Genomic DNA, 21859 nt, shown 5'->3' with positions numbered 1-21859 from the left:
ACCATACTAAACATTCTAAAGATTTATTTTCTGTTCTCATGGGTATTTCCAAAAACTGTTCTTTAAGGGTAAGGTCGTTTAATAAGGAATGTTGGGCAAAATTTCGATGTTTTTATTAGATATTACTACACTATATATATCTAAATAAAAAGATAGTTAAATGTATATGGTTATTACAAACAACTATTTTTACATTTATACAGTGTATAATAGGTTTGTTAACAAGGCTTTCAAGGAAATTGTTCCCGACTATAACATACGAAAATTGAAACATGTTTATACTAGATACAAATACTGTGCTCTACTTTTTACAAGCATTTCTGATGTGAATGGCTTTACATCATAAAATATGATCTGTAGTATCATTCAAATATAAAATTATCGGATCCCCATAGATTAGTTAGTAATGCGCATTATCTACCCCAATGTTTCGATGGTGGGTATAATAAATATTCTTAGGTTGACCTTAACATGGTCTTCCCTGGTAACTATCGCGGTAAATTCCTGGTGATTTCGCAATGATGGGCTAACTTTCTCGACTTCATTCTCCACTAGTATCCCCCCAGCGTATAACCGGCTAGTGCAGGTGAATGTACTATTTTGTATTCATCCATAAGAAAAGGATTAGAGTATTATACGGTATACCTACTTTGATATAATTGGGTGGCATATATCATACAAGGAGGTGTAACCCCGATGACAGTTCGTGTTCGTGAAGGCGCGTCGTGACGTGAGACCGCAAGCGCTGGCGTGTGTATTATTCCCATGTCGACATCCGGGTGACTTTGCTTACACCGTGCTTATAATAAATTCTCTACACACTTTGTGTTTCTAAGAGATTGTGAAGAATATATATACTCATTTTCAAGTATTATAAAAGGTGTAATAAGATGCGATCCGAAATACAATTATTATATTGTAAGGTATTTATAGGCGGTTGTTTTGTTTGCTGTCACGTTTTTATTTAAACGACATTTTAATATGGTCTCCATATGGTACATAGACCTACAGTTAAGTAAACCCCTTATTAACTATACTACTAGTCAATATTAATGTTATAGGTACATGTACCTACTAGTAGGTAAATAAGAGGAAAACGAACTGTATAAAAAATTATAATACATCATTATACAAAACAAAGGAAATATATAAGTTAATGCTACAAAAAACGATGGATACCGGAGAAGTACTCGCTATACAGTGCAGCTTAGACTAATCCAGAGGTGAAGGTTATAAAACAGTTTACCTTGTTCAAATTATAACTTAACTTCGCAGTTTTTGACAGTGCATTTACATTTTATATATCTATTTATATTAACCTTTGTTTATTTGATTGTACATTACATTTCAAAATTAAAATCATATTTGTTTAGAAGAACGACTGGCAAGAAAAATGTTACTTGCACATTTTTCTTAGCTGAATCTGACTTCGGAATGAGCTATAGAATAAAAAATATGCCTATTCAAAAGTATTCATTAATATAATTATTATAGTGTATAAATTCCGTTACGAATGTTTTTAATAATTGATTAGTTTGGTAATGTTATAACCACATTTTTATTTATTTATTCTTTATTATTGCATTTATAAAGTCGTATAATGCCCGAGCCTAATGCTATATGGGATTCTCTATCAGCTAATCATTGGGTAAAAACAGAAAGCAATTGATAGGCAATCCTGAGGTAAGTTAGGTAAACTTAGATATAGGGCAAACCTATATCTAAGTTTACCTAACACAGATAAATAGGTCATCAGATTTAGTATAAATATCTTTATGTAATAAATATCTAATAATATTTACTGTATATGGTACTATTATGTTATCCTATGCAATTTACAGTGTTTTGGATGAATATTTAAATATAGTTAATCTATAGGTACATATAAATAAAATTGGAGTTTCTGTTTGTAATATTTAAATAACCGTTTTTTACTACATGCATATGAATATAAATACGGTACATACACCAAAATAAGATTTTTTACAATTTTTGTCTGTCTGTCGGTTTGTTCCAACTATTCTCTGAATGGCTGGACCGATTTTGACGGGACTTTTTTTGGCAGGTAGCTCCAATTCCACGCGGACGAAATCGCGGGTACAGCTAGTAGTAAATATATCTATACCTACTTAAATACGCATAATAATGAATACAACGCGTACAATATATATTATACACAAAAAATATAATACGTTTTAACATCGTTCTATATAAATCAAGATTAAGATCCTTCCTAAAGATAACATCTGTTCTGATCGTAAAATTAAAACAAGATTACAAAAACGCATCAATGGTTTTCGCATTTTATGATTAAATTCAAAGAATCTTACGAAGGCTGTAAACAAAACGTTATTTTGTACTTGAACGCTATTAGAAAGGGCAAGATGTTTACTGAGAATCGTTACTTTGCGGTTAATATTACAAGCTATCAGCTAGCAAGCGAATATATCGATTTGTAACTTGCATATTTGATAGCTCTGTATCAAAATATGCAAATCATCGTATAATCATGAACTATAATAACGGTGTATTCTTAAGATAAGTAAGTGTATTTTCCTTTATATGTCAGTATTATAGAGAAGTGTAATAAATAATACCTAAATAGTTTGCAAAAATATCTAAACATAAAATGATTATCCTTATAAATCAAATTGTGAGATAGTTAGAGGAACTGTGGACGTTTTATTGTAATATTTTATATAGACACATTTTGCAGAGAATATTTAATTCACGGCAAGGGTAAACTAGCTGATATTCTGATTAATTTGGTCCATTGTCAGTGGTTGCTTTATCTTAAATAAATTTAAAACAGATATTTTGCTTCATCTAGATTTAAACTAGTCTATCAATTAGGGTATTAAACCATTAGGGCAGAACGCACCAACATTCATTGAGCACGCATATATATCTAATTATATTAAAACTAGTGGCCTGCCCCGGAATCCCCGGGTGCTTTTAACTTTATAAATACTCTAATATATGACCTATCCCACTCTTAAATTAATTATATTTGCGATAGGATGGCCTTTTTTGTCTTATTACTCTAATTTATGTTCCTTCTAATTTACTTCTGGTGGCAAAAATAGTTAATATATAAATTTAACAAAATGAAAGATTTCTCAAATGGGTGCAGTGATACAAGGGATAACTATTTTGTTATTACAAAATCCGCACTTTCTCTTTACAATATTAGTACAGATTGCATTTGACGCTTTATATGTAATATTTTACTGACAAATAGTTCATTCTTAATAATAGACTCGTGTACCATATAAATGTTCATGATGTTTAACTGTTAATTTCATTAGTAATTCATGATTATGTCATGATAGAAATACATCCACCTACCACATAACAAAAAAGGAGCGTTTTTGTTGCTCCAGTAGTCACCGTTGAGAGTTAATCCTATCTATTGCTGCTTCGTTTACCAGCATTATGTCATCTAATCATTTATTTATTGTCATTTTACCACCTAACCATTATTTGCTAACGATAATAAATAAATTGATTATCGACGTATAGACTATTCTCAATCTGCATGTTATACCTACCTATTGTTTATTAGGCTCATAAAACCTAGGTTACAGCTTAATATTGTATTTATACCATAGACCACATACAGGTACGTATGTACTCTGTATAGTAAAAATTACCGCCTTAAGGTAATTTATTCATTCATACATTACCTTAAGGGGGTAACTATACAGTTTTACTATACAAATGATGGTTAGTTTTTATTATAACAGATCTGGTAGAGTAAGTTTAGCAGTTTCCCGTTATATTTGAGAATGACACAAAATGTTTGTGACTTTATTTCTTCGAATAATTTATAGTATTGTCTTAGTTCCATAGAACATCATACCAAAACACACAAACATACAATTTAATATTCTTTAGAATATTATTATAGGCGCAGAACAGTGAAATACGAATAGTCAATATAATGTATTGTATATTATTAGAATACACTCTGAGAAGGCAAATTCAAACAGCCCGACATTATAAGTTGTCACTATATATTACGTGGTTAGAATTCTACGAGGTCCTTTAGCAAGTTGTCCACACTAGATTCCATGTTATACGAACTCGTCAGGATCGCGCGGCGCATCCAGGTCGCGGTAGTGTATGACCGGGCGGAAATCCTGTCCACCGCCCCTTTAACAATTAATCTTTTGTTAACAGCGTCTCGCCTATTGCCAAACATAGACAAAGTGATTCAAATATACACTACTCATGCTCATTTGACACGTTTTATTAGGCCCCAATGAATCTCAGCTTCCCGGGAGTTGACGTTACGTAAATAAGGTGCATTTAGGTTAAGAGAAATAAAAGAACCATTGACGTAATACGACACATTTATGGACAGTTTATTGTAACTTCTCATACAATAGTTTTTGAAGATATAATATAAAAAAAATATTTATATTTATAAAAATGTCATCAAACATACATTGAGAATACAATGTTCATAAATACAACATACTTAAAAACATAAGCATTATGGAGTTGATCACATCAATATAATTAATTACAAAAAAATGTAATTATGTCCGTTATGTAAATTTAATAATAAAGTACATTGTATATAAACAGAAATGCTTAGAATCAAGATATACTTATTACACTTTAATCAATACAAATTTTATGTGTTTGTTTGCAATTAATAATTATGACTTACAACAATATAATAAAATCATTAACTGATGGAATGTATAACTTATACATTTCTGTTCTTGTATAGAAAGTCATAGTCATGGCTGTACGTCACTTTAGAATATGTCACCACTGTCCGGGAAGTCAAGATCGTTGTATGCAATTATAGGCCGCGAGCGATCCACATTTTCCCTGCAAATTATTTCTTATATCTCAGTAATCATTCATTGAAATTAATTCAAATATATGATTAAAATAGTATATACTCATACCAAGTAATGTATGTATCTAAATCACTCACACACGGCATCAATTTTAATCTGTATCTGTAAACAAATTTAAATTGATGCCGTAAGTGTAATGTTCACTCACATGCAAATCAACAATTCCATATTGGTGTTAGTTATTATCAACATATTATTAAGATTAAATTACATTCAATTCTCTATAAACTCATACTATATCGTCTTTAAATGATATGTATTATTATATGTAAATAAATATGTATTATGTTAAACCCATATTTATTAATTTTTTATGGATACAAAATATTTGACTACGACATACAATTAAATAATAGTTAATAAATTGGTTTGATTGTTCATAGAATGCAATAAAGAGAGGTAGATTGTGTTATAGTGTGTTATTTTTGTGTTATTACTAATTATATAACGATTCGCACCTAAGGATGTTCTGATAACAATAAGCTATCGATACTTGCACACATCGATACATTTTAATAATTACATAATTTATATAATTATATATATATTAATACAAAATAATGCAGTATTTCATATCATTATGAGTTTTCAACTCCCTTTTTATTGATGTCATCAGGTACAGCACAAGGTGATTAAGTTTCGCTTTATTTATCGAGTCCCTTAAAAGCAAGGAACATTCGATCCAAGTACAATACTTTCATTTCGACACTGTACTGATACTGAGATACTGAGAGCAAGATTCCAACATAACTTGTTATCGAAATTAAACTATCGAGTAAGTAAGTTACTTGCATTTACTTGTATCAGAATATCGTTAGTCATACCATACCTGTAAATCCATGCATGCATAACAAACCATATTCGGCTAAGTTAAGTTCTATTTGTGTAGTCACATGAATAGAACTAATACAGTGAAAACACTGAAGTCATGCATAAACTGATTACTGGTTAATTTTCCAGCCGTCAATCATATTAGATATAAGTGGTAATAATTTTTCTAAAGTTTTGGTTTAGTTCAATATATTTTTGATAGGTATTTAAATAATGCAAAGCTTTCTTATTAAACAAGTAACCAAATATTTACATGATTAAATTTTATTATCTATATCCATAATTATTATTGTAATATTTTGTCCATGCAATAATGACTTCCGATCAGAATAAAAATTTTGATATGCGACTAATTCATAGTGAGATAAAAATAAGCAGGAAGGGTCGCAACATACACAAGTTCATTCTGCAAGAAAGTTGTTTCAAATGTGCACGATTTTTCTGGTATAATAATCATATAACTTATAATATTAGGCAAAGAGACGGCCAAAAAATATACAATGTATATTACAAAATGGTGGAAAAGAACAATCAAAGCAAATAACATGCCGCTTTTAAATATAGTTAGAAAAAGAAACATGTTGAAAGACAGTCATCATACTTGTTAAATTATGTACGATATTGAATTAAAACAATAATTTCTTTATACATTTTTCAAAGCTATATACTGATAAAGTAGTGTAGAAATAATATTATTGTTAAGGGACAGTGAGCTAATATTGTGACTCACAAGGTTAGTGAATGTCGCGCCTTTCAAATACTTAAGCGTTTATGAACTTCAAGCTTTATCTGTTAGCTATATATACTAAGAAGGAAGTTACGTATCTGAATATAGTTAGCTTTGTCTTACGAATGGAATGTTCTGTTGACGCATGGACTTTGTAATAAAAGTCAGATATGAAGATGTGTAGTTTGTAACAAACTATCATAATTCGCTGCATTGTTCAAATAGAGGTGTTTGTCTGTTATTATGATATATAAATGTGGACAAAATTCAATTGTATGTTTGTTTAATCTTCTGTATTATCTTTGTCTGTACATATAATTATATCGTAATATAGTAGAAAACTGTCGGCGTTAATTTATGTAAATATGGCTGAAGACGTTTCGTTTTAAACAGAGCAACTACAATGATTAATAAAATAACAAATGGCGTCTACAAATACACACGGCGGTAAAATCGCGGAGAACACTAGAGTGTAAATAAAACTTTTCAGAATAGGCCAGGTTGGAATGTGTGTCATGGTACATACTTTGTGTCTTTTGTTTAATTTTATTTTTGTAGTCTATATATATGTATTATATCTGTATTACAATATGTGTATCAAGGTTTAAAGAATCTGATGGAAGATTGTGTAATGTGTGGAGCATTCACCTGGGTCTCGAGAAGCGCGGGTGTCTTGGAGCGTAGGGCGCTGGCGGCGCCGGCGCCCAGCCGCCCCAGCCCCATCGACCAGCCGGCGGGCCCACACCTGCTCCGCCGCCGTATCTGTCGCAATACAATATAAACCTAAGTACTTACAACCTATAGCATAACTTTAAATGATTGTCGATGTGTCTATCAGTAGTGGCATTTTTACTTCAAAAACAAACTTCATACTGCTTAATAATTTATATTATTTTGTCTAATGCTGCATGACAATCATTACTGGAGCATCATCACTTTCTCCATTAGTGATCAAATTCTGACCGTTGGTGAATCTACACTCACATTGTTACATGTGTTTCGCCTCGTTCGGAGGCGAACACATATTTTCTCAATTTGCTTTCAAATACCTAGCTTATATAATGTGAGAGGTGGGAGATATGTACAAATTTTATATAAATTATTACTAAAATGCATAACTAGTAATAGCCTGCCTGAACAACCAGTTATTTATAAGGATTCTCTTATGGATGATAATCGAAAGGTGCACTCGCCTGCGCTAACGGTTTACTCTGGGAGAGGCTGGGAGGATGATAAGATGAGCTCGAGGTCAGACCATCATAGTAAATTCACCAGGTCGGGTTGACCTCCACGTGTTCCCGCTGGAAACTTCATGGAGATAAATTCATGATGGGCTATGAGGTCTCGAATGTTTATAAGCGTAACGTCAGCCCGTCATGGTAAATTCACCATGAACTTATCACGATAGTTTCCAGGGCGAACCAAGTGTAGATGAACCTGACATGGTACACATTGGGGCTATTAGTCCACATTACAACAACCGCGTGCCCTCATATATAGAGGTGGTGTGTAGTGTACTGACGGCGCGGGCGCGGGCGGCGGTGCGTGGTGCGCGTGCGCGGCGGGCGGCGCGTGGCGCGGCGCGGGCTCGGGCTGCTGCGGCCGGCGCACGTCGCGCACGTACGCGTTGAAGTACGACACCTCGCGACGCACCTCGTCCACCTATTTAGTAAACATTATAAATAAATACTACAGGAACATTGAGTTCACCTAATAATGGAGCCGCTACATGTTTATTATGTTGCATAGCTGACAGCAATACTATATTAATGCAATATGCGACATCATCGAATTCGAAATAAAATATCGTTATATTAATACGTGGATCACAAATTTTGTACACTTTTTTACGAAAATTATGCGCACTTATAAACACTATCATGTATTTGACACACGCGCATATATAGTCGTATTTTTAATTAGACGTGTCAAGAGAGATACGCGCTGTCGGTGAACACGCTCGTCTGATAGTGATCGTAACCGTCGCTTATGAACTGACGTTTACTGTGTTGTCAGTATTTGATGAAATAAAAAACACTAGTGTTGTGACAAAAAATGAATCATTGAAAAAACTCCTGAATTAATGGAATTGCCTCGATTGTCTAGTGAATATCAATTTAAATTTAAAAATAAGCAGAAACAAGGTTTGTCTGTCATAATTAACGAACAGGTTTCCTTCGCTTATTCAGTGGTGTTATAAACCGGCACATTGATAACCTCAAATTACGTTATTTGTTTAAAATTCTAGTATTCAATTGTAATTTTATTTGACAGTTTGTGTAATTACAAAAATAAGATAATTATATATGCACAAGTAAAATATTGTAGCATTTAAGCTTATATAGTGTTTTGTCATACCAACGAGTTTTATTAAACGTCACGATTATGTTCCTATTGTATATTGTACCTATACTGAATATTTGTATACCAATCCTTCAGAGTATTTTAAACGTAAAGAAAATATTACCAGAGAACCCCAAAATGTCAGAAAGGGAAGAAAAGGAACTTATTAAGAAAAGAGCTAGTTTCAAGGGACTTAACTGTTTGCTAAATACATCAATGACTTGAGAGATACATTAAGCCACCAACAGGTACATGAATTGCAGCTAAGAATAGGTAAGATTGAATCTTTGTATAATCAATATGATGAGGTGCAATTAAAATTAGAATGTCTTGTTGAAACAATCACAAAATATTCAACAATATATAAAAGTTACATAATAATAAACAACCATCAGCTGGTTAAATTACCTACAATAATAAAAATAAAAAACGATAATATGGATGAAATTAATAAGTTCCATTATCTCCGAGCCTCTCTGGAAGGTTCAGCTGCAGTTATTACAAAAATTTGTTTTTATTCATCATCAGATATAGATAAAAACATTTTGTCGTTGAATCTTTAAAAATGAGTCTTCGGTTAGTCTTAAGCAATTGACCAGCTGAATAAAAGTCTATGTGGTGACAATGGGACACTCTTCTCATTCATATCATGACTAAATTAGATCATAAAACATTCCGAATAATTCAATTAAACAAAAATGATAAAACTGATTGTTTTCTTGGAATTTATTAGGGACCGCGCGGATCTTTTGTGTTTAATGTTGCAAACCACATGTCTCCTACGTTTCTCTCTGTAGAGCATAACAATAATAAATTGTTCACTTTGTATTCTTTTAATACAAAGATTGTAATTCCACAAATAAAGACAACTGTTTGCGTCCTGGACATTATTCAAATCGTTGTAAAAAAAATGGGTGTAAATTATGCATAAGCATAACACCTTAATTCATGTATCAGAATTTAAACGAACAAATGCAAATATTTTACCAAATGCGGGTAATGCTGCGAGAACTATGAGTCTAACCTATTGGAATCAGCTTCTTCGGGTAATAATGGGCAAGGATCTACAAACTTCTTATTGTGCTGATACATCTTTAGAAGTAAATCAAGATATTTCAACTGTAGTATAAATGATTATTATGTAATCCCCACATTGTCAAGTTTTTAGGTGCCAGTTCATCTTGTATTATCTGAGAAATTATGTAACTCATTAAATTTAGAATATATCAATATTGATAAACCAATATTTGGCATTAATAAAACTCAAACCACTACGAGAAAAATGTGCAGAGTCCTAATTAACTCTTTGAATGAGAACTATTCGAAACATCTTCTCTGTTATGTATTGCCATCTATAACAGATGACATACCTTGCCGCTCTGTTAATGTTTCACACATAAAAATACCTGATGATATTGCCCTCGCTGATCCACAGTTTTATAAGGCGTCTGCAGTAGACATGATAATTGGTAGTAATATATTCTGGGAATTACTCGGATCACAAAAATAAGTTTAGGAATGAAAAAACCGTTCTCTATGGGAACGCGACAACCCCTTTATAATGGACAGGAGTCTTCTCTTAAAACCTCACAACATATACAAGTACTCATAGCAATATTGAAAATAATGATGTTCAGAGTCTATTATCAAAATTTTGGCAGTTGGAGGATGTAGGTTCAAATTCAGAAGAACATGAGTAAAAAATACAATCCGTCTTCCAAATGGACGATTCTGTGTTAGAATTCTTAACAAAACAGTCTCATAAGGTATTAGGTAACTCATTTCAGCGAGCAAAACGGTGCTTGCATTCATTAGAAAAACCCAGCCAGCCTTTCGAGATAGCTATGTTGCATTCTTGTCAGAATATCATTCTCTCACATGACCGAGTGCAAATTAAATATTGATTCTACATCTTATTTTATTCCTCATCATGGGGTGTTGAACGCAAACAGCACCACTACTAGTCTTAGAACAAAATGGCGAATCAGATTCAAATGGTAGGACCAACAGTCCAAGACGACCTGCTCTCTATTTTACTTCGATTTTATAAATATGTGTTAGCTGCTGATGTAGAAAAAATGTATCGGCAGGTGATTGTTCACCCTGATGACAGGCGCGCGAGGAATCTTTGTAAAAGCCTATCAACTCAACACTGTCACTTATGGTTGCTCAAGTGCCAGTTATCTAGCTACTAGATGTTTAAAACAAATTGGCCTTGACTGCAACGATAAAAAAGTGTCTGAAATTATTATTCATGACTTCTATGTTGATGACTTATTAACGGGATCTGATTCCAACCAGGAGGCCTTAAATATAAAGAAAGCTATCACGGCAGAGCTGGCATCCGCGGGAATGGTTATACTGCGTAAGTGGAAATCCAATGGGTCTCAGCTTGTTATTCCGGACCAGTCTAACTCGTCTCTTAATTTGAATATGGGATTTGAACCCAGCAAGACATGATTGATAACTTGTACTTCAAAATTACTATTCACACCAAGCTCAGTAATCGCCCAGGTATTCGATCCCATGGGTCTGATTTCATCATATCTCTAAAAACTTGGATGCAGCATCTGTGGTTGCATAAATTGTCATGGGATGAACTGGTTCCGTTTGATATTTCTCACTGGCATAAATTTATACGCAACATTAAATAATATTTATATCCCACGCCTGGTTGTTTGTGATTCATATTCACTTATTGAGATTCATTGTTTTTCCGACGCATCCCAATGTGCCTATGGTGCTTGTCTTTATATAAAAAGAACAAACAGGGTGATGTTTTGGTGAAGTTGCTCTTAGCCAAGAGCAAGGTCGCTCCAATAAAGCCAACTACGATCCCCAGACTTGAGCTCTGTGCCGTCTAATTAAAAATAATGTCATCCCTATAAATGTTAAACGTTTTTTTGGACTGACTTGGCTTAAAATGTTATAAACTACAACCGTTTGTCCGCAATCGAGTTGTAATACCGAGCACAGTGTCTGGCGACATGTACCCACTACAAAAATCCTGATATCTCTCGCGGTGTCAAGGCTAGTGACAATACCTGTGGTGGTCTGGGCCCCTTTTTTAAAGCAGGAGGAGTCTCAGTAATAATGTTCGCAACTTCCCGATAAAATTTACATATCACCAAGTTTGACAATTACAAGTTAATCGATTTTAGTCGTTTTTCAAATGTATTGCGCTTGAAACGCGCTGTAGCATATGCACTTAGATTTATTAACGGCTGCAGAAAATTAAAGCCAAAAACTACTCATCTTAATCCATCAGAAGAAATTGCATTAAATCTAATAATTAAAATTGCTCAAATAGAATCTATTCCAGAATATATAACTCTCTTGCAAACACAAACCTTACCTTTAAAGAGCCAATTAAACAAATTTAACATATTCATGGATAATATTAATCATTTGTGTCAAGAGAGATATTAAGCGCACGCCGGTCCACAGCTATTGTTAGCGTCTATTAGGGAGGCTTATTGGCCAATAAAAGGTCGTATTTGGCTAAATCTCATATTATCAATGTATAAGGTGTACACGTATGAAAGGGAAAACCGTATCCCCCCTTATGGGAAACTTACCTGAATCACGTATAACTCCAGGTCGTCCATTCGAATGTGTAGGCATAGATTATGCAGGGCCTATCTCATCTGCAAGCCGTCAAGGCCGTGGATGTAAAATTGTCAAGGTATATATCGCAATTTTTGTTTGCTTTAAAACGAAGGCTATTCATATTGAACTAGTAGGTGATTTAACCAGCAATAGTTTCTTATGTGCATTACGTCGATTTATTTCACGTAGAGGAAAACCTACGGACATTTTCTCTGATAATGGCACTACTTTTATTATTTTGTGATGGTTTGGCTAATTTCTCTTTTCATTTATGTCCCCCTTATTCTCCTCATTTTAAAAAAGCAATTAAGCATCATTTATATAGAGTATTCAATTGTAATTTAACATTCGAGGAATTGATCACAGTCCTTACTCAAATTGAAGCAATTCTGATGGTTCGTCTCTCAGATGATCCAAATGATTTGTCTCCGCTTACGCCAGCCCACTTTCTGATAGGAACACCGTAACTGCACTTCCAGTATCATAAAGGCATTTAACACATCTAAATCGATTTCAAAGACTAGAACAACTACGCCAACATTTTTGGGCCAGATGGTCTAAGGAATATGTCAGTGAACTACAGCAAAGGTGGTATCTAAGGAACCAGATTTACAGCTGAATAGATTGGTGGTTGTGAAGGAGGACAATTTGCCTCCCTTAAGATGGAAAATGGGCCGCATTGTTGCAGTTTATCCCGGGACCGATGGCTTTCGCGTTGCAGATGTGAAGACTTCTAATGGCGTGTAATCATTCAGCAAGATTTGCCCTCTGATCGACACTTCTTGTTGAAAGGCAAGCTTTCAACGTCCGGGGGCATGTTCCATTTTATACGCTGTCAACACTATTCTCCAGTTTTAATTTTTTTTTTTTTGTCTATGAAAAACTGTATTGTATAAAAAATATACACGAATCATTAAGAAGACTTTATTTTCATTACCAAAACTATGTGAGAGAGCAAAACACCATGACATTATACCTCCAGAAGAGATGGAAAACTGTAAAATATTATGACAATTAAATTTCTAACAGACACTACAGTGTAAAAAAACCGATAAGAAAACCAATATATTTACTAAATCAGAGATATGAGGTATGATCACCCCTTTGTCACGTTAGTATCAAATATAATCAAATATATTTGGGTGTGTTAAGTACTACCTTCACCACGGCGTCAATTAATTGATAATGGTCTTAGGTTATTGTTGTTTTTTATAAGATTTACCAATAATGTGTACCGCAGGTGAGGTACCGCACTCAATATATCTTACCTTTTCAGCGTGTTTATTGAAAATATGTTTTCTAATGAAATCAGGGCCTTTGAACTTCTTGCCGCTCAAAGGACACAACCATTTATCCTTGGACAGTTCTTGAGAATTGGCTTGTATAAACTTCTCAACTTCTGCATCAGGGTCCTAAACAAGAGAAAAAAATACAGAAAACAACTACAGGAATGTAACGTTTAATTATTTTATTCAATTGGATTGCAACAAAACAAATTACCTTAATACCAAGTTTTTGCAATTCCTCATCAGAAAGAGGTTTAATATCTTGCAAAAATGCAGACATTTTCCCTTCAAATGCTTTGATGTAATCTTGAACCTCTTGTTGACTTGGCTGGAAGAAACGAGAAAATAAATTAATATGAAAAAGAAAACTAATTATTTATTAGTTTTGGAAAATGATAAGACTACTTATTACCTTATTGGCAGGTGGTCCTGACCGAGCGTGCATGATACCACAGCGATTGGGCATTTCGTCTTCGTATGGATATTCACAGTGATTGTAATAATCTACTGAGTGCACGATTCGTAGATACAGCACGAGGCGATCCAACACACGCACCAGCTCAGGGTCCGCTTGCTCTTGTGCCGATGAATCTGATGAAGCCTCGAGCCCTAATAACTCCTCCTCCTCAGTTGACGCTTCTTCAATCAAGTGTTCAGTTATTTTGTGAAGTACTGGATTTTTCGAATTTAAGCTGAAGGTCTGAAATTAATAAAAAAATAATGTATTTTACATGTCCTTACTGAATGTTAAATTAATGGTGGTCGAATGTCGAGTACTGGGCAACCACTGGTTACAAGAAAATTGAAACAGGAGGAATGGTGAGGTGATCACCTGCGAGTTTTGCTGCGAGTCGCCGTTGGTGGGTTCCTCTCCCCAGAGTCGCGAGCGGGAGTCGAGCGAGTGCGCGAGCCGTGCGGCCAGCCGGGCGTCCGCCCTCAGCACGCCACGCTCCAGCGTCACGCCCGAAACAGCGCGGATGCGACGCTGCAGGTCGCGGTTTACGATCGCGCCCAACTCGCATTCGCGTAGCTACACATATACAATGATCAAAATAAATAAAAAGCCTTTATTTCTATACTAAGTTTTACATATTAAATCCTTATAATATTACTAGCTGTCCCGGCAAACGTTTTTTGCCTTAAAATAAAAATAAAAAATTTAGGAATGGACTACCCCTAACATTTAGGGGGATGAAAAAATAGATGTTGGCCGATTCTCAGACCTACTCAATACGCTCACAAAATTTCATGAGAATCGGTCAAGCCGTTTCGGAGGAGTATGGGAACGAAAACTGTGACACGAAAATTTTATATATAAGATAAATGATGAGACGAAAAGTTAAATATGGTTACCCTTATGTTATTGAGGTTCCAGCATATATCTTTAATGTTGACTTCACGACGGAAAGTTACCCAGCCACGTCGAAACCAGCGCCGCTCCGGAAGTGGATCGGCTAAGGCCACACGTAAGAAACCGCCATAACGCTTGCACATCTGAACAACAAACATTACGTATGAGACATGTGATCAGCCATTAATAACTTCGACATATTATTGCATCATAATAATACTTACGGCTTCCACTTCCGCTTTAGTAATGGTAGGAGCTAAGTTTCTTAAGAAAATTGAAGTAGTTTTATGTAGAGCCCTGGTTTCTTTCTTTTCAACAGCAGGTTCAATTGCAGATTCTGACTTTTCATCAGCACTTTTCTCCTTAACTTTATCATTCTCATTGGGTTCTATAATTTTTTCTACACTCGGCGACTTTTCTTTTTGCTTTGGTGATTTATCTGGTGTTTTAGATTTAGACTTGGATTTGCGCCGAATTTTAGGTTCATCCTCGTCTTCAGAGCTGGATGATGATGAACTAGAGGATGATGAGCTTGATGATGATCCTGGTGGTGCTAAAATTAAACAATAGACTTGAAAATAAACTGTAGCATTATAGCCATACTTGCAATGACACTGCACTGATTAGTCTGAATTGTTGGACCAAGAAATTTAATAAATTGTTCTGCTCAGAGATACTTATAGTAATTTAAAATATTAAAAAAAAAGTGCAAGTGCAGAGACAGAGTTTATAATGTAAATAAAATTATAGAATTATGGGTGGCCTAATCCCAAAATAGTAATCACCTCCGGGTAAGTTTAGGACAGGGAAAAAGAAGAATAATTATTCTTACACATGTAAAAATTTCTAATGTTACTTATTGATGAAGTCAGAAATTGCCAATGCCTCAAACTCTGGATAAAAACCGTGACAGTAGTTATGTATATTATGTTAAATTATCAAATTAAATAAAAAAAATTAAGTGTAAAGCATGTTTGCAAACATATATATATCAGGCATATACACCAAAGACCTTTAAGATATTGGGGCAATAGACAATAATATAAAAAATACCATACAACTCTTCTACTATCTCTGTTCTATATTTCGTCGCTTTCGTATTCTATATTTCGTCTATTTTTAAACGTCGTTCGACGTTTTAATTTCCCAGTTTAAATTTTCAATACTTACGTGGCTCTTTTTCTTCAGGCTCAGGTTCGGGTTCCCCTGTTACAGAATTAATGCGGGAGAACAATTTTGCCTGTTCTTGTAATTGGAGTAACTGCGGATCAATGTCCATTGTTAATGGAGCTGTAGGTTTAGGGCTCGAATCAGGCTTCTCCTGTAATCAATGTCATTCTTTGTTTAACTTAACAAAATAAATTTAACCCTAGCAAATCTCATATTCAAAACAATTCTACAATATATCATGTACATTAAAAACCTTAAGCATTGTGATCTATTTGACAAATGTGTAATAAATTTCGGTTTTCTTATTATTCATAAATAACATAACCACCACACACAATTGACAATATAGGTATAATTGTGACCAAAAGAGAATTAATGTATTGTTATTTAGATATAATATATTGCAATATTAGATTTCATTCATAATACACTGATAATATTTATTTTCTCAATGTACAGATATGTAGATAAAAATATATAGTATATACCTTTTCCTTTTTTTCTTCATCTTCTTTCTCGTCTTTTACTTTTACAGCATCCACATCTATAACAACAGGTTTGTCGGCGTCCCCTTTATCTAAAATATTTAATTACACCATAATAGGTCGAAATCAGAAAGTAAGTAAACAAGTTTGAATGCAATAAGTGTACAGTAATTATATACCTGTCTTATCAGTAGCAGCAGTATTAGTGGTTTCCTGGGGTGGTGGTTCATCTAATGCTTTAAGATCTTCCTCAGTACCTCCTTCCAACTTGATGACTACAGTGTCAAGAAGCCTTATCAACTTTTCAGACTTGTCAACATCAACTGTTACTTTATCTAATTCTCCTTGATCTAGCAATTCAAGAAACACATTGAGGCGATTCTGGAAATTTATTGTTTTTGTTAAATATTTGGATTGCACTACTGTTTATATATATATATAAATACAAGATAATATACAATTTTATTACAAACTATCTACCTTCAAGGCACCTAGTTGTTCTTCTTTTCTTTTCACAGATTCCTCAGGATGATATTTTATCTTGAACCTACCAAACAATAAAATTTATGTTTATATATGCTATATGTGTATGTACTTTATTTATTATAAAAAATACACTATTCAATCTACCAACAGCTAATATTAAAAGACTGTATTTTCACATGTTTTATTAATGTATTATAGAGAGAACATTACATTCCTGACAAATTAAAATTAGGGAGTAAAAATGTACTTTGTATAAATTATTTATTTACATGCCTTGATTGTGGTACAATTTTTGAAATCAGTGATGATTATGATTACTTAACCTTCTGTAAAATGTGAAAAACAGTCTTAAACAGTTAATAAAATAAACCACCTGACTGGCATCCAGAAGTCTTGATCAACTTATAAGAACTAAAATGTCTTACAATAATTTAAAAAATCGTCATAATCTCACCTGTTCCACACATGTGGAATACGTAAGCCCTACCCCTAACTGTAACGAAACCTGTAGCATTGCGCGCTACTGGTCAACGCGAGAATAACTAGCTACACACATTTATCATTTGTATAAAGTAGTAATAAATTTTCTTAATGTTGTCCAGCACAACGTTCCACACGATTACACTGTAGACTGTAGGGAAAAAAGGTTAACTGTTAAGATTTGCGTGACATGTTTAAAGAAATCTAAACAAATATACTTATAAATAACAATATAGTACAAAAATGGAGTGACTACTGTAAGAGTTCATCCAATGGCTGTAAGTTTAGTTAGATTTATTTAAACAGCAGCAAATTGTAATAAATAGCAATCAGATTGAAGGACTTATTCTTTGGAATTAAGTACAGCAATATTAAAGTTTGATGTGACCCAAACATTTTTAATAATTTTAAGTAGGGGCTTCTTATTTTTAACTGCATTTTACAATATATACATTTTTCGAGTGCATATTATGTGTCATATGTCAATTTGGAATAATTCAGATGATTCTTTTTAAAATGAAAAGTAGACTTATGTATGGTCCCAATGATATTTTGTAGTAGCTTTTTGGGGTAAAAATTAACTTTGATATAACAATAATACATTAATATGAAAGCAAAGAACTTTTGTTATAAAAATATAATGGTTTAATGAAACATACCACTCTTCATCTTTATGAGCAACAAAGAATTCATTAAGCTGCTGCCTCCTAAATTCAAGCTTGTATTCATTATATTTCTTAATAGCATCTTCAACAGTAATAGAATCATCTTGAGCAGCCAAGAATGCCTTAAATGACATCATGGTAGGTGGACCATCAGCAGGTCCCATTGGTAGCACATTCTCTCTATTAATAGAAAAAAAAAATTTAATTACTTAATGATGAAATAATTTTATACTAAAATTTTAGTGAATATTAATTTATACAACTAAAAGAACTGATGTAAGTTCTTTTAGGAAATATCATTACCTCAATGAACTTAGTTCCTAGTTAATGTTACTATAAGTGAGATATGAAGTAAAGATTTCAAATATATAAATTTATCTATATATTATATATATAGATAAATTTTATTGTATTTTATAAATCTTTTATTCCTTCTAAAATCTCTCTATCTACATAATCACTTAGTCAAATTTAGTATCATACATATATTTTATTTTGGGAATGTGTGATATATGAAATAAACAATATGGAAAATGTGGCAGGTGATCAAGTAAATAAAAAATTGCATATTTAGTAAAAGCTATTAACACACCTGGCTGGCACTGGTGGCATTGGTTGACCATACCCTTGGTGAGCTGGATGTGGTCCAAAGTGATCATGTGCCCAACCATATGAACCATATGAATCATGTGGCATGCCTCCATATCTTCTGTCTTCTATAGGCCAATCAGGTCTAATACGTTTGCTTGGTGGCCCTTCTCCTCTAACTGGTGAATAACCACGGCTAGCACCAGCTCCACCTCGATAGTCTCTATAGTCAGGCCCGGATCGTCCGCCACGAGGTCTTAAAAAGATTTTATACATAAAAATTGACATTAGCAAGTCTCACTTTGATATGTAATTAGGTAATTGTTCATTAGGTTGGAATTGCAAGTCATTAAGTACATTAAAAACTACAGTATGCTATAATGATGATGACTAATGTTTTTTCTAATTTCTAAATATTTACAAATTAATAAAAAAGAAAATTAAATTAATAATGAATAAATCATTTAATTTCCTCTATAGTCCAAATCACACTTACAAAATACAGGAACATTTAAATACATTTTAAAAAAGGATTAACACATTCACTACAGGAATATTTTTTTCCATAATAAAAAGAGGGCAGAATGTTGGAAACATTTCTGGTATTATAACATAATGAAAAGTGTTCAATGAAATGAAAATTCTTTATTGCCTTGTCTTTATTTTCTGTGCTTATGTTGCAAGTAAATGGTATTTGTTATGATAATTCTAACTCCTCACAGTAAGCCAAGATTTTATATTTAGGAATTTATAAATTAGTAAGTATACATAAGTAAGACTATTAAAAGTGAGATCTGTTGTACTTTATTTGTAATAATTTCACTAAAATTAAGACTAAAAGTAGTTCATGTACAATATTGCTTTAAATAGACAATCAATTCAGTACCTTACAGTTATTGCTACAGAACGTTTTGTAGGTTTGGAGGCTTGGGAATGGGTTTTAGGAGTTTCAAAAGGTAATGGCTGGGATCTGTAAGAGTAATAAAAATTTATTTTATGATTAAACTGTTATCTTGATGTTACTGCATTGTTAAAGTATGTAGAAATTACCTATCAGACCAATCTTCGCGACCTCTACTTCTTTCTTCACGACGATCACTGCTGCGATAGCTACTGCCCTCAGCCGCTCCTCTTTCGCCACGAAATTTATCGCGTCGTTTCCGATCATACTCATCATCACTATCTGCCATGGTTAAGTAGTATAGAACAAATAACTAGTTTCAACTAAAATTTCGTAGTCCTGTTTCACTTTATGAAATTCAGCTGTGTCTGAATTAATACAGACATAAATTAAACGTAAAAAGAAAGTCAACCAAAAGAAATTAAAAAATAGAAGACGATTCGATGAGAATGCGAGTATTGCGAGAAAGTAAGCCGGTATTGCCAGCTATAATTGTTAAAGTGGGAAAATGGAGAATGTGAAATACAATCCAGACTAAAAAATTTTAATTATACTTCTCATTATTAATAGACCTTTTATTTAATTACGCGCAGTATGTGTAGTATAGTATTTGTATAGAATTCAATTATTGGGAAAAAGAGATAATTAAATTGGAAGTATATAACTGTAGTTGCATTACGTAACGTCATTAAGCATTATATCTATTGTCCTAATAATAACGCTTTGCTTTAAATATTGTAGTAAGAAACAGATTGCATTGAGAACGAAGTGATCAATCATAACTAGAAAATTAACAATGTTCCACCAAATTTAATGTATTATTGTTTAAAATGCAAGGAATCTGGCGCCGTAAATTATATTAAAAAAAGATTGCAGAGTTGCCAACTTAAAAAACATTTAATATTTTCTTTTTTAAGCGGATCTAAAAGGGCTCCAAATTTAAAAGTACCTAATCCAGCTTCTGAAGCATAATAGGTATACTAACTTTATGCATATACGGAAGTGATTAACCTATGTAGGTAGGTCCATGTATTTTTTTTTATTTTTAATGGATACTCCGTTCCGCTCTTATCTATGTAAGTATTTTAAATTAATTGGTTTCGTGATGTTGATGTAGTATGCAGTCGTCATCAGTCGACAAAAACCGCCACTATTGCTACCATAGCCCTGGCCCCGGCAGCCTCCCTAGACTGTTTTTTGTATTATTTATTATTTACAGTCACAGACGAAGGTTCGTACCTTGTTTATTTATAAGTTTCCAATTCTTTTTTATGTTTTCTTTTTTCGTTAGTTACAATTCAATATTTACAAAAGATTTTTTTAAATCACATCGCCTATATTGTTAGCTTGCAGGGTACAATGAATATATATAACAGGCTAGATTACAATGAAACGGTGACCATTTCATTGTAATCTAGGTAGCTATATACCTAATAAATGTGGGCGGTGGGCCATTTAGTTTTGGTGGTTTGTTTATGATCTCAATTGCATCTAAAGAAATCTGTGCATTTTAATGATATATGATGATGTTATTAGTTAATAGAATAGTTTTTTCATTGATCATGTCTACAAATAGGGTAGGTGTTCGTGGTATACAGATCGTGTATATCCATGTACCTAATATTCTCTAATTTGCGCCGTAACTAAGAAGATTCTGATAAATGATAACAAAGTAATTATTTAAAATAATGTTGTATTTTTACTACCTAAACGTATTTGGAATTTTTGAATTCACGTGTAATTTTTATACTAATCCATAAGTATGACGTTTATTTGATATTGTGCTTCAAGGGCATATGAATAATGCAGATACTCAACGTGTAATCTTAATATAGACCCTCTGGTATTCTTACTTTACTCTTTGATGCAGACTGACATCAATACAGAGTTAAGAGGAGACTTAGACAAATGAAATATTGCCGAGTGTTGAGTGAGAGTACTATCTCTATCCTATAATCCTATGTCCCATTACAGAACTAGACCTTTAGAGCGTTAACTTCGACTCTTACACACAATTCATACAAGATATATTTATTTTTAAAAACAATCTTATAAGTATA

General features: G+C 33.2%; 1 protein-coding gene across 1 annotated transcript; it reads right to left on the bottom strand.

The window, feature by feature from the left end:
- Positions 1–3950: 3950 nt before the first annotated feature.
- Positions 3951–20272, bottom strand: LOC131845883 (serrate RNA effector molecule homolog). The gene is made up of 16 exons (XM_059195032.1): positions 19949–20272; positions 18903–19154; positions 18305–18490; positions 17160–17226; positions 16859–17060; positions 16683–16771; positions 16195–16345; positions 15249–15577; positions 15027–15167; positions 14506–14703; positions 14086–14373; positions 13888–14001; positions 13656–13799; positions 7973–8097; positions 7084–7197; positions 3951–4155 (listed from the first exon to the last, which is right to left on the bottom strand). Exons 1-16 carry the CDS (start codon positions 20086–20088, stop codon positions 4077–4079), a joined length of 2619 nt encoding a protein of 872 aa, XP_059051015.1. The 5' UTR covers positions 20089–20272; the 3' UTR covers positions 3951–4076.
- Positions 20273–21859: the final 1587 nt, after the last annotated feature.

Source organism: Achroia grisella, unplaced genomic scaffold, assembly GCF_030625045.1.
Source record: "Achroia grisella isolate CSIRO2021 unplaced genomic scaffold, CSIRO_AGI_Agris_v1 utg487, whole genome shotgun sequence".
NCBI classification, from domain to species: domain Eukaryota; kingdom Metazoa; phylum Arthropoda; class Insecta; order Lepidoptera; family Pyralidae; genus Achroia; species Achroia grisella.
The sequence above is the reverse complement of the archived record's forward strand: the minus strand, read 5'-3'. Positions and strand labels throughout refer to the sequence as shown.